General features: G+C 43.9%; 1 protein-coding gene across 2 annotated transcripts; it reads right to left on the minus strand.

Annotated features, from left to right (window-relative positions):
- Positions 1-3,086: 3,086 nt before the first annotated feature.
- On the minus strand, positions 3,087-6,568 carry LOC142472415 (lysophosphatidic acid receptor 6-like). Of its 2 annotated transcripts, XM_075579506.1 has the most exons (3): positions 6,383-6,568; positions 6,104-6,166; positions 3,087-5,204 (listed from the first exon to the last, which is right to left on the minus strand). In XM_075579506.1, exon 3 carries the CDS (start codon positions 5,148-5,150, stop codon positions 4,041-4,043), a length of 1,110 nt encoding a protein of 369 aa, XP_075435621.1. In that variant the 5' UTR covers positions 5,151-5,204; positions 6,104-6,166; positions 6,383-6,568; the 3' UTR covers positions 3,087-4,040. The 2 variants fall into 2 exon arrangements, with proteins under 2 accessions (XP_075435621.1, XP_075435622.1); XM_075579507.1 differs by lacking the exon at positions 6,104-6,166.
- Between the last annotated feature and the right edge of the window lie 5,734 nt (positions 6,569-12,302).

Below are 12,302 nucleotides of genomic sequence, written 5' to 3' on the forward strand. Positions count from 1 at the left end.
GGACTACAAGTCCCATGAACCTCAGCAGTGCCCCATGTGACGCCAGGGAGCCAATAGGGCTGGAGGATGGCCCTGCAGGAGCTAAGAGATACATTTCGTGGGCTTGGAGCACGTTAGTCAGTTGGAGCCAGGAGAAGCTAGGGGAAGGAGGTAGGGTGCAGGAGTCAGTTACTCCCTGCACTAGGCCAGCAGCCCCCAAGGCCCAAGCTAGCCCTGAGTCACCCTGTAGTGTGAGTTGTGTCAGGGACAGCCCCCAGGTTAGGGACCCTGCCACTTACTATCTAGAGCCAGTTAGGGACTCAGCAGAAGCTGTCCATCCAGAGGTTTGGACTCAGACCTTTGCTGTTGCTGCATCAGCCATCTGGGTGGGATCGCCCCGGACGGTGGTTCCTGTGTACAGTCGACGTCAGGATCCTTTGTGAAGTTCCTTGGCAGCCCCGGGCACCGGAGTGCCCTGCAGGTAATCTACAAGTGCACCAACGAGTCATATCACATTCACAAGGGACATAGTGGCTGCGCAGTCACACATATCTATCTCACTTGTGGGTGGGACAATACTGTGTGGAGTTACGGGACACTGGGTGGGATCATCCGGTGGAAGTGGAGGTAGCGTCCTGCGCGATGCAGTATTTAGTGTCTCCTCTAGGGAGGGACACCTGTTGATACACGTGTATATGCTTACGATATTACCTGCAAGTAAAGTCATTGGTTGTTTTACATATGTTGTGTGGAGTGATATATATATTTCCTGCGAGGAACCACTCCCCCTCTGGTGGGAGCCATCGCAGGTGGAGGCGCTGCACCAAGTACGAGGTTATTCATATTGTCATACGTGCCCCAGGCTCTCCGTGGCGAAGGCTTAGGCCTCCTGTGCGCCTAACAGGTAAAGCACCATGCTGGGTAATGCATATAGATCCCCTTACATACACCCTATCTGCGATTGGGGGGGGGGAATATGGGTTACATACAGTATGATTTTTTTATATGATATTTTGTAAGCAAGCATTTGTCTAATTTTTGTTCTATATCACACTATGAAGCGTGCGGATTTCATCTTTGTTTTTTTATATATATTTGCTGTAAAATTTCACAGGGTCAGTAAGAGGGGAGAAACCGTGTTTATTTTGGAAACACTTTAAAAAGAAATGTAAACTGCATTGCTTATTACACTATCTCGATCTACACTAAAGTTTAGTCTTGCAGTCTGCAGTACTCCTGATGAAGCAGTGCTAACCGTGAAACACGTAGGGGGGAAGAAGTGGAGAGACGAACGGAAACAGCAGGGCTTATGGGAAACCGGAATTGATTTCAGAGGCCATGTGAGGACAGTCGGAGCCACATCAGACACTAGTGTGGTTTCTCTATCTACTGTATACAAATTTGCTTATTTACTGATGGTGCTAGTTGGTGCACCAATGTATGCCTCAGTTTTTGCAGGGATTTTTGATTAGAAGCTACAAAACCTGGAGTTTCAGCTATTTGCAATAAGCATTTACATACACTTTTTGTGACAATATTTTTTTGTTTATTGAGACTGCAGGCTTCAATTTTGTTTTGGTCAAAAATGCAGCCAAATGTCTCCTTTGTTATTAGACTTAGGTTCTAAATGTAGACATTTAATAAATTGCAAGCCAATATGGGAGGAGTGCTGCAATTGTATATTTGATTAAGAGATATGACACAATTTGTAACATTAAGGTCTGGGGGAAGCAATATGGATGGTGCCGGCTCACCAAAGTGAGCTGATGACATTCACGTTTAAAGGGTTAAAACAACACGATAAGTGCTTTAAAAAAAACCAAAGTAAAGATTAACATAATTTTTTTTTAATAATAATAACAATAAATTTATTTACATAGCTCTTTTCTCCCAATGGGACTCAAAGCACTTCACACTTACAAAAAGGAAAATAGAAGAAAACATTTAAGGTTATAAAAAGGACCAAACACAAGGAAAGATACATTACAGGAGGGGATGGTACTGTAGCTATTAAATGCCGGACAGGTTGTGGTTCATTAATTAAATACCTGGGTACATTTTTGTTATAGTTGAGCCTGCAAATGTTGATAAAAATAATAATATTAAGTTAATTGTGGGTTAAATGTATATTAAAAAAATATTTAGCATAGATCTCACTGACATTTGTCCAACATGTTCATATATAAGACTTCATCTTTAATGCCTTCTGCACAAACTCCCATTATAAACATAAGCTAATATTCAACCCCGCCCACCTGAGTAAGGCTAGATTTGTTTTTGCGAACCTAGTGGTCAGTTCCTATCTTGCACTTTATTGAATAGCTTGTGAATACTTAATTGCATAGACGTGTTTATTGAATATACAGTGACGTGCATTTTGGAGCGATATCGAACTGTACCACTTGAAAACTTAATTCTCCCTATTTAATGCACAATAGAGAATTGATATGCTGTGGATCTGTAATACTTATACTGATGTACATTGCCAATTCTTAGAAAAGGAGGAACTGGGATTGGCGTTTTGTCTCAGCATTCATTGAAGAATTACCCCACACAGTCATCATTGTGCTATGTTGCAATACACTCAAATTACTTACGATATACAAGTTTAGTATTTAACCATTGCTTTTGTTGTTATGGTTACAATAAACTTTACTTGGACCAGGAACTCTGATAAGTGGCGAGAACTGGGGAGGGTGTGGGACCGCCTTGTCAATAACAGAAGGGCCCGTTCCGGGCCCTCCTTATCCCCCCTCTCCCTACTACCCCCACTCCACAAACCCTGGGCCGGGGTCAACACTGAGTTTGACACTAACAAATATAGGACAAAAGACAATTTCAATCATTTTTAGACATATGATAACATAATTAGAATATTAAAGAGTGAAGAAAACGGAGCACATCAGCAAAAAGTGAAGGGGCTACAGGAATTGAACTAAAATCATCTTTATTGGAGTGATAGCAACATGTCCCAGAAAAAAACTCTTACGCATTTCACGCTATCAATAGCGCCAGAAGACGAAGCGCTATTGATAGCGTGAAACGCGTAAGAGTTTTTTTCTGGGACATGTTGCTACCACTCCAATAAAGATGATTTTAGTTCAATTCCTGTAGCCCCTTCCCTTTTTGCTGCTGTGCTCCATTTTCTTCACCCTTGGATTCTGTTTACTACCACGTGAGGCACTCCATAGACAAGAAGGACAACAGACTGTGAGTAACATCAGGTTTTCCTGCATTGGTTGTGATTATGGGAGGATACCTTATTGCATACAGCAGGATTGTATAGCTCCAGGGAGATAGTCCATTATAGGAGTATTACCGGATGAAACTGTTTTATATACATACAGTAGTCACGTGTTTCTCCTACCAGGACTTTGTGTGATATATACCTCCCTTCATGGTGAGCAACACTCCTGCATTTGGTTATTTACCTCCACACACCACACTGTTATGATTATCCGTTCTTCAAGCAAGCTTATACCAATTGATATCTACGTCAGCTCTGATACTGATTTATCTATGTAACCTTGTTCTAGCAGCACCGACATATGGAACATTGTTCTGTTACAATATAATTAGAATATTTGCATGTAGGAGCCTGACCGTCACATGGAAATTATAATGTATTCATAACTAACAGTCTAACAAACATTTTAAAAAAATCATAAAATACATTCCTGGATGCCGGAGCAACATAGCTTTACAATATGTGCAAACGTATTTCACATTTGCGAGCTTCTATATCTTCATATAATTTATATATACAATGAAACATGAAGCTAGAGAAGTTAAAACTCATATTTTCTCTATATGGAGCTGTATTTTCAGTATTTACTGCTAATTTCACATACAAGAAATCACAATTGCTTGGATCAAGTGTTTCTCGAGCTTCTCCCCGGGGCACCACAAAAAAGGACCATAGTTTGGGGATAACCATCGAACCACACATGCGCATAAATGTGTGCTTAGCAAGTCTAGTTATTCCTAAAATATGGTCTGCCTGGGGTTCGCAAAGAAAAGTGCAGATAAACACTGAAATATTAATTTGAACGGGACATTTGCTAGCAGGTTGCAGATAATTCGTGTTGCTCACAACCTTCGTCTGCTGAGACTGATACACCTGTATCTAAAGTGCTCCCAGTTGGAAGTCTCCCAGACTGAGAGTTGCCTGAAGCTGTCCCTGACCCTGATTCTACTTGAACGTTTAGTGCATTGTCCATTGTGTCAGGCTGATCCTTCCTAAAACAGCGCATATAAACAAATGAGTTCATAAAGATTTTCTTAAACTTTTCTGAAGCAAAACAGTACAATATCGGATCCATACAGCAGTTTGTTCCTGATAACATCCAGGTAATATAATAGGCAACCTCCACCCTTTCCAGTAAAGAACAGTACGATGGAAAAAACAGCTTTACAGTAACTCCCATTGTTCTTGTGATATGTACTGGAACATAACAGATAATAAATATAACCAGTGAAACACCTATTGTTTGTATGGATTTAGACATCATAACTTGACTATGAGAATTCATGGGATTCACTTTGAGAATATATTTACTCAACAGGCTGTAACAAACTATGGTTATCCCAAAAGGAATTAGAAGCCCAGAAAATATTATGACCCAGTTCCAAACAAAGAACAGAATAGCCAGTTCAGTTTGATGAAAGCTGAGACATTTGGTGGCTCCATGAACATCAGATGTTTTCATGGTGAAAAAAAATGGAAAACCTTGAAGGCATAGACACCCCCAGACAACGAGGCAAACTTTTGTGATGAACGAGTTTCTGGTTAAAACAGTTCTTTTAACGTTGTGAACAACTGTGAAGTATCTGTGAATGCTGATTAAGGTGAGGAAATATATGCTTCCGTACATGTGAGCGCTGAGTAAGAAGACCTTAAACTGGCAAAAGAATGTTCCAAAGGTCCAGTGGTCAGTCAATGAATATATAATAATTAGAGGAGCTGCTGGTGTGATGATGGCATCAGAGATGGCCAGGTTGAACTGAAGGATCATTGTGGAATTCCATTGCTTTATACGGAACCAAAATATATATAAACTGATACAGTTCATTATAAAACCGATACAGAACACAAAACTCAGGAAGATGGGGATGAACGCATGGATTTTCTGTGGCTGGCAGGTTGTGACATTTTCAGACGTGTTGAGCATCGTAGAAGATGTCTTGTGTTGTAATACACTGTAGTAATTGTGTTGAAATTCAGCCTAGAGAATATGAAGAAATACAGAAATGTTTTCAATATTGGCAAATAGGTGTGGGCATCATCTTTAAAATAATCTCTTAACGCAACATATTGGCTCATATTTATTAAGCGGTGCTATTCCATAAAACACCTGGTGCTGTTTTGGCCTATTCAAGTGAATATCTAGTAGTCTTGCAGTGTCAAAAGGTGTCTGATAGAATAGCATCATTTGCTACTGTATATAGGGTCATTAATTTCTATTTCACATTCTACAATCTGCGTTACAGCTACAAAGTCCTATATAACTATATAAGCCCATTTCATGACATGCTCAGAGAAATACAGTATAGAATTTAAACATGAAAAAGGACTGCATGATCATCTTCACTTATCAAGTTTCACTACCGGTTTAATATTACAGACCATAATTGATCTCTGATTTTATTCTGATAAACTCCACCTATTTGGGTCAACAATCTGTATTGAGAGGATGATCCGTGGGGGGTTATTTAGTAAAGATTCTTCTTGCAAAACTTGGCAAATCCAGTGCAAAAAAACAGCACAATTGTTATCATAGAACAACAATCATTAAAAAAGCAATAAGTGTTTTTTGTTCCTTTGATAAATCTGATGAAAACGTTAGTAAATATACGTTAGTAAACATTTTCTCGTGTATATGCCCAGTCCACCCAGAAACCTCATACTGTAGTACTGTATGATTAATTGTCTTTTTATGTATCTGACTTATGTATTAAAAAGTATCTACATATCTTCATTCCTCTCTAGTGAAGAGTCCACCCTGAGTTCTACAGCAATTACACATTTAGGAAGTAAGACCTATTATGAGTGTTAGAAGTTAATGATAGTACAGTATTAGCATTGCCTATTGTATGTGCTGCTTATCATCCTAGAGTAACATACCCGATTCCTTTAGCCACGGTTTTTCTTCTATACTTGCTTCTCAAATCTTTTTCTAGTACAGACCTTTTGTGGAGTAGAAAAAGCCAAACATCAGAGGGCTATTTACGGCATCAAAATGCAATTGTTAATTTGGCAAGACACAAAGTCCCTGCAATTAAAATGCTAATATTACATTTAACAGAGCTAGCCTGGCTTTTCCAGCTATCGTGCAATGTTGGTTAAAGAAGGTGCTGAAATGACTTAAGACTTAATGACTTAAGAATAATTAAATGTACTCACTTTTCAAATCTTTGGTAGATTTCTCAAGTTCAAGTCAATGAGACGAAGTAGGGTGTCCAAGTCAAGCCCGTAGGGTCCAGCTCATTGTTTTGCAGCAACTAAGAGTTGTGTGAGAGACGGATCCTTCCTAGTGGTAGTCAATGAGCACAAACATAATCATCCGAATGAAAAGCATAGGAACTGCAAGTGTGGACAGCGCACTATTTAAAGACTCAGTTCCAAGAGGAAATAAGAATTACAACATTTCAGAGTGTACAAGTTGCTTGGCAAGTTGGGCAACCTTAGTTCACCCTTTGCCATGTACAGTATCACATATCCACAGAACATCAACCCAGTTTTGCATAAATAAAATACTCTTTTTAAATAATAAATAGGCCATTTTTCCAGCCTTCACCAGTACTACAGAATTCAGAAGGTGTTTGTAATGATTATTCCAGTGAACACTGCATATTTTAGGAGCCACATAGGTACAGTTATTTTTAAGGCTAATATGATTTTTCTCTTTTATACTGTAAAACTGACAGTGTATACAGGGCTGTGCATAGAGTATTACACACAATGGGGCCTATACTGAATTGTGACAAATCGCTTCCAAAGTACACTATAGAAACAAATTTGCATGTGTTGCGATTCTGTAAGCCCTTTTCACATGTCCAAACCGTGCAAAAAATACTTTTCTAGAAGGGTTTTCATTCTGGCAGTGCCAATCCGGTCGGAATGACCAGAATGGCGGGGTTGTGGCTTCTAATCCTAATAGTACTGACACTGGTAACCCCTTCATCATAAGGGCTTTTAGACTGATTGGTCTTAAGGATATATTTTAGTGTGTGTGACTCATTTAAATATACGTTGTACAGACATTAGCATATCTCTCCGGGGCGGTCTAGGACATTTAGTCACGCCCGTTTTGCCGTGACCAAATGGCCGACTAGTGCTTTGCTGCGACTCACCCCACCGCCAGAAGCTACCACCGCCGGGCACTTTGACGCAAGCTGCTAAGTTAAGTTCCTTACCCTAAAACCCCATACCCTTATCTTAAAATCCCCTACCCTAAACCCTACCCCTAAAAAACCCTACCCTAACAGCTAAAAACCCTTAAATTAACCCCCTATCCTAACTACTAAAATCCCTTAAATAAACCCCCTATCCTAACCACTAAAATTCCTTAAATGAAACACCTATCCTAACCACTAAAACCCTTAAATTAACCCCCTGCCCTAACCACTAAAATCCCTTAAATTAACCTCCTATCCTAAACAGTTCAGAAAATGGGTAATGGGTGCTCAAATGACAGAAATATTCAATAATAAAGTCCAGAGATAGGTCAGAGAATAGAGGTGCTCTTGCATGGAGTGGGTAACAAGGTATGATACGTGAGATGTCCTGTATTGATTAATGATAGCCTGCCTGAAGGAAACAGTGATTAGAAGTGTCCCACAATGCTGTTGCCTCATTTGAAGTGCAAATATATCCACATAAATCTTCAAAAGACAAAGTGACTCACATTACCTCAATGTTTGATTATTTCTTCTGTGAATAACTTGAAATAAATATCCTTACTCACTCCTAGAGCCCCTTCCTGTCCTCATAGGGCTTGATCAGCCACAAGTCAGTAAAGTTCAAGTAAACAAAAAAGAAACACCAGCGCCCAGCCAAGGGAGCCAGGTTTGAAAAAGCACCTTGGTGGGTGTGAAACGCATAGGAAGATCTCACACCTCCTTTGGGTGATGTTACATTATTGAATAAAGATTTTTTTACTGTTTCAAACCTGGCTCCCTTGGCTGTGCGCTGCTGTTTCATATCCTAAACAGTAATAAAACTTAGCTCACGAGCGACAGGCAGTGGGGATTCCAGTGGCGGATTATTTGCGGCGTTAAAATATCTGCAAATTAGGAATTTCATAAATAAAAGAATTCAAAGTGTTGGATATCCCCTTTGGCGCCCCCATTGAATACCTACGTAGTTACCCTCTATGTCAAACAAAACTAACGTCGACAATTTACCAAAACGTACTTACAAGTAACGATACTAATAAAGAGAAATATATACTTTCATGGAAAAGGGAACTAGGCCAGAGCCTAGAATGGGAGGAGTGGTAGGAGATCTGGGAAGTGAAAGCTAGCAGCTACTTGTGTATCATAATAAGAGAAAATGCATACTAGCTGCTCTATCGCTGATACCTTCCCCCAGCGAGGCTCCACGCCATATACCCAGCATCATCCCCCCTTTGCTGGAGAAACTGTCATCAGAGAGGGAGGATTTCCCATATGTGGCTGGACTGCACTAAGATTACCCAATTATGGAGTAAAGTCATTAGTTACATACTCTAACAGGGACTTATCCCTGTTAAAGAAACTGCCTCTTAATCCAGCAGGGAGCTGGTTAAGTGCAGTCAGGCAATTGACCAGACTCCACCTGCCTAATGAGAGCTCCGTGAAAGAGTGGCATGTGAGACACAGGAAGGGAATTCCTTAGCTCTCCTTTGGGCTGAAAAAGTAAAGCAGAGAAGTCTGTACACAGACTGTCTTAAGCACAAAGATGTGCTGAGATCAAGACACACAGACACCCAGAGATTTCCTTTGCTCACAAGGGAGCTGACATAAGGAAAAGGAGTGCTGTGGTCTGGGAGCAAGACAAAAGGGGACCAGACCAGACATAGAGATGCCTGGACCCTCAAGCAGACACCTACACAGACACGACTGATCTGAAGGGCAATCTGCGTTAAGGTACCGCTGAGCCTTTGGGGTGATAAGGGGGTAAGGGGCTTTTCCCGCCCAGCCTTGCAGAGAGGGACTGGGGAAGTAAGTTAGCCCTTAGGCTGCACTTATACAGCCATAGATAGTGACACGACCGATGCCATCGCCATTGCGAAAGTTATAATTAATTTTTTGGAGACGTCGCTGGCTACAAGGCAAGTGACGTCAGCAAGGGGGAAGGCATAGGGGCGGAGAAGCTCTCTGATTGGCTTAAAGCCAGTCACATGTGGAGACCGTCTCTTCAAAAATCAAATACTACTGACTACCAGATATTTGGTAGCGCTGTCGCTCCGTCGCACCATTGCGTCCACTATAAGCGCTGGCACCGGCGACAATGCATTTGTTTTGACACAACGTTGCTGTTGCCGGCACTACAGTATAAGCGCAGCCTTACACAGGGATAGGTGTTTACTTTTTTTTGTATATGTTTGCAGTATGGTTTAAAGGAACAGGCAATAAAGCCTTATTTTAATTACACCTTAAAAACGGTCTCCATTGTAAATAAATTTGCCTCTGAGATATTGTTTGCCACCAGGTGTTATAGCTAGGTCTTGGAAGAATCCAGCCTCTCCTTCATTCTTCATCATAAAAAATCAAATTATCTTTGTTAAAGAGATGGAGAGGTTAACGGGTTATATCAACGACTCCTGGCCAAATTGCTGCAGGTTATGGAAACCACTGCTAAGGCCAGGTACATAAACCATGGGCAGAATCAGCCACGTATTGGATTGTATTGTATCCACACCTTGATAGGTGGCTGTAGTTAACTATTGTTAAAACATAAACATATGGAATCCAATAACAAAAAAACAAACAAAGCGCACAACACTCATCGTGAAAAATGTAATAAACTATCTACTATATATTTGTGAAATCACTGTATGTCTGCGTCCCAAGGGTCAATCGCATTGGACCTTGGGCCTGTCACTCCTGCTCAGGCCATGCCCGCCCCCGCACACCTCTCATTGGCCTACGTCCAACACCAATGCCACACTGTCCCACCCCTCACTGACTCTCATTGGCCTGCGTCCAATGCCCGCCCCCGCACACCTCTCATTGGCCTGCATCCCACCCCTCACTGACTCTCATTGGCCTGCGTCCAATGCCCGCCCCCGCACACCTCTCATTGGCCTGCGTCCCACCCCTCACTGACTCTCATTGGCCTGTGTCCAATGCCCGCCCCCGCACACCTCTCATTGGCCTGCGTCCCACCCCTCACTGACTCTCATTGGCCTGCGTCCAATGCCCGCCCCCGCACACCTCTCATTGGCCTGCGTCCAACACCAATGCCCTAATACTTCCACACTGTCCCACCCCTCACGCTTTGCTTTTGCAACACCTAATCCTCTAATCCTCAACCTGCTCTGGGGCCACGCTTCACAGCTATCAAAACCTTCACGTCTGCTACCACAGACTGCCGAATCAGGTACAGCAGTGTTTCCCAAACTGTGCACTGCGGCGCCCTGGTGCGCCGCGGCTTGGCTAGAGGGGCGCCGCGATCAGGGCCGCCAGCAGCGGGAAACAAGGGCTGCTAGCTCATTTAAAAAAAAAAAAAAAAAAACCTCTGAGGGGAAGCAGAGGAGTGGTCACGTGACCGCTCCCATCCAATGGGGCTGCAGCCTGCCCGGCATTGCAACTGCAGAGCCACCAGACAGCACCAAGGTGTGTGTGTGTGTGTGTGTGTGTGTGTGTGTGTGTGTGTGTGTGTGTGTGTGTGTGTGTGTGTGTGTGTGTGTGTGTGTGTGTGTGTGTGTGTGTGTGTGTGTGTGTGTGTGTGTGTGTGTAATACGGGCTGCAGGGTGTGTGTGAAAAACGGGCTGCAGGGTGTGTGTGTGTTGTGTGTGTGTGTGAAAAACGGGCTGCAGGGGGTGTGTGTGTGTGTGTGTGTGTGTGTGTGTGTGTGTGTGTGTGTGTGTGTGTGTGTGTGTGTGTGTGTGTGTGTGTGAAAAACGGGCTGCAGGGTGTGTGTGAAAAACGGGCTGCAGGGTGTGTGTGTGTTGTGTGTGTGTGTGTGAAAAACGGGCTGCAGTGTGTGTGTGTGTGTGTGTGTGTGTGTGTGTGTGTGTGTGTGTGTGTGTGTGTGAAAAACGGGCTGCAGGGTGTGTGTGTGTGTATATATGTGTGGTGTGTGTGTATATATGTGTGGTGGGTGTGTGTATATATATGTATATATGTGTGTGTATGTGTGGTGTGTATATCTACTATATATTTCTGAAATGTCTGTATGTTTGTCTGCATGCCCTGTGTCCCTAGGGCCAATCGCATTGCACCTTTGGCCTGTCACTCCACCTCAACACTGTCCCACCCCTCACCACACTGTCCCACCCCTCACTGACTCTCATTGGCCTTCGGCCAACACCACTGCCACACTGTCCCACCCCTCACCCCACTGTCCCACCCCTCACTGACTCTCATTGGCCTTTGGCCAACACCACTGCCACACTGTCCCACCCCTCACCCCACTGTCCCACCCCTCACTGACTCTCATTGGCCTTTGGCCAACACCACTGCCACATTGTCCCACCCCTCAGTGACCTTTGGGAATGCTTCTAAGCACCTAACACTCACCGCACTGCCTCTTACAAACACCCCCCTCCACCACCACCCCCCCAACCTCATGCACCCCCCTCCACCATCACCCCCCCAACCTCATGCACACTACAAACGCACGCCACAGCTCTCCCGCTACTGCAGCCCATCACCAACCCCCCTCACCCAAACATACAACGCACGATGCTCCATCACCCCCCCCCCTCACACCAACAGCAAACGCACGCTGCTGAACATACAACGCACGATGCTCCATCACACCCCCCCCCTCACCCGAACATCCCCGGAGCACACCCAAAACTACCCCACCCCCCCTCACCCATACATCCACCGCACGATGCTCCTCCGGAGCCCCTCACCCCCCCCCCCACTCACCCGAACATCCACCGTACGATGCTGCTCCGGAGCCCCTCACACCCCTCCTCACCATCTGTCCGCCCCCCCCCCTTTCCTGGCCGCTGGCCCGCAACAACGGAACTACCCCCTATCACCACTCCGCGGGACCTCAACATCACCCGCTCTCCCGGAGCACCCTCTCCCCCGGTGCTCCCCCCCTCCCCCCCCCCCCCAGAGCACCCTCTCTCCCGGTGCTCACCCGCTCCCCCGGTGCTCAC

The sequence above is a fragment of the Ascaphus truei genome, chromosome 21 (genome assembly GCF_040206685.1).
Source record: "Ascaphus truei isolate aAscTru1 chromosome 21, aAscTru1.hap1, whole genome shotgun sequence".
NCBI lineage: Eukaryota > Metazoa > Chordata > Amphibia > Anura > Ascaphidae > Ascaphus > Ascaphus truei.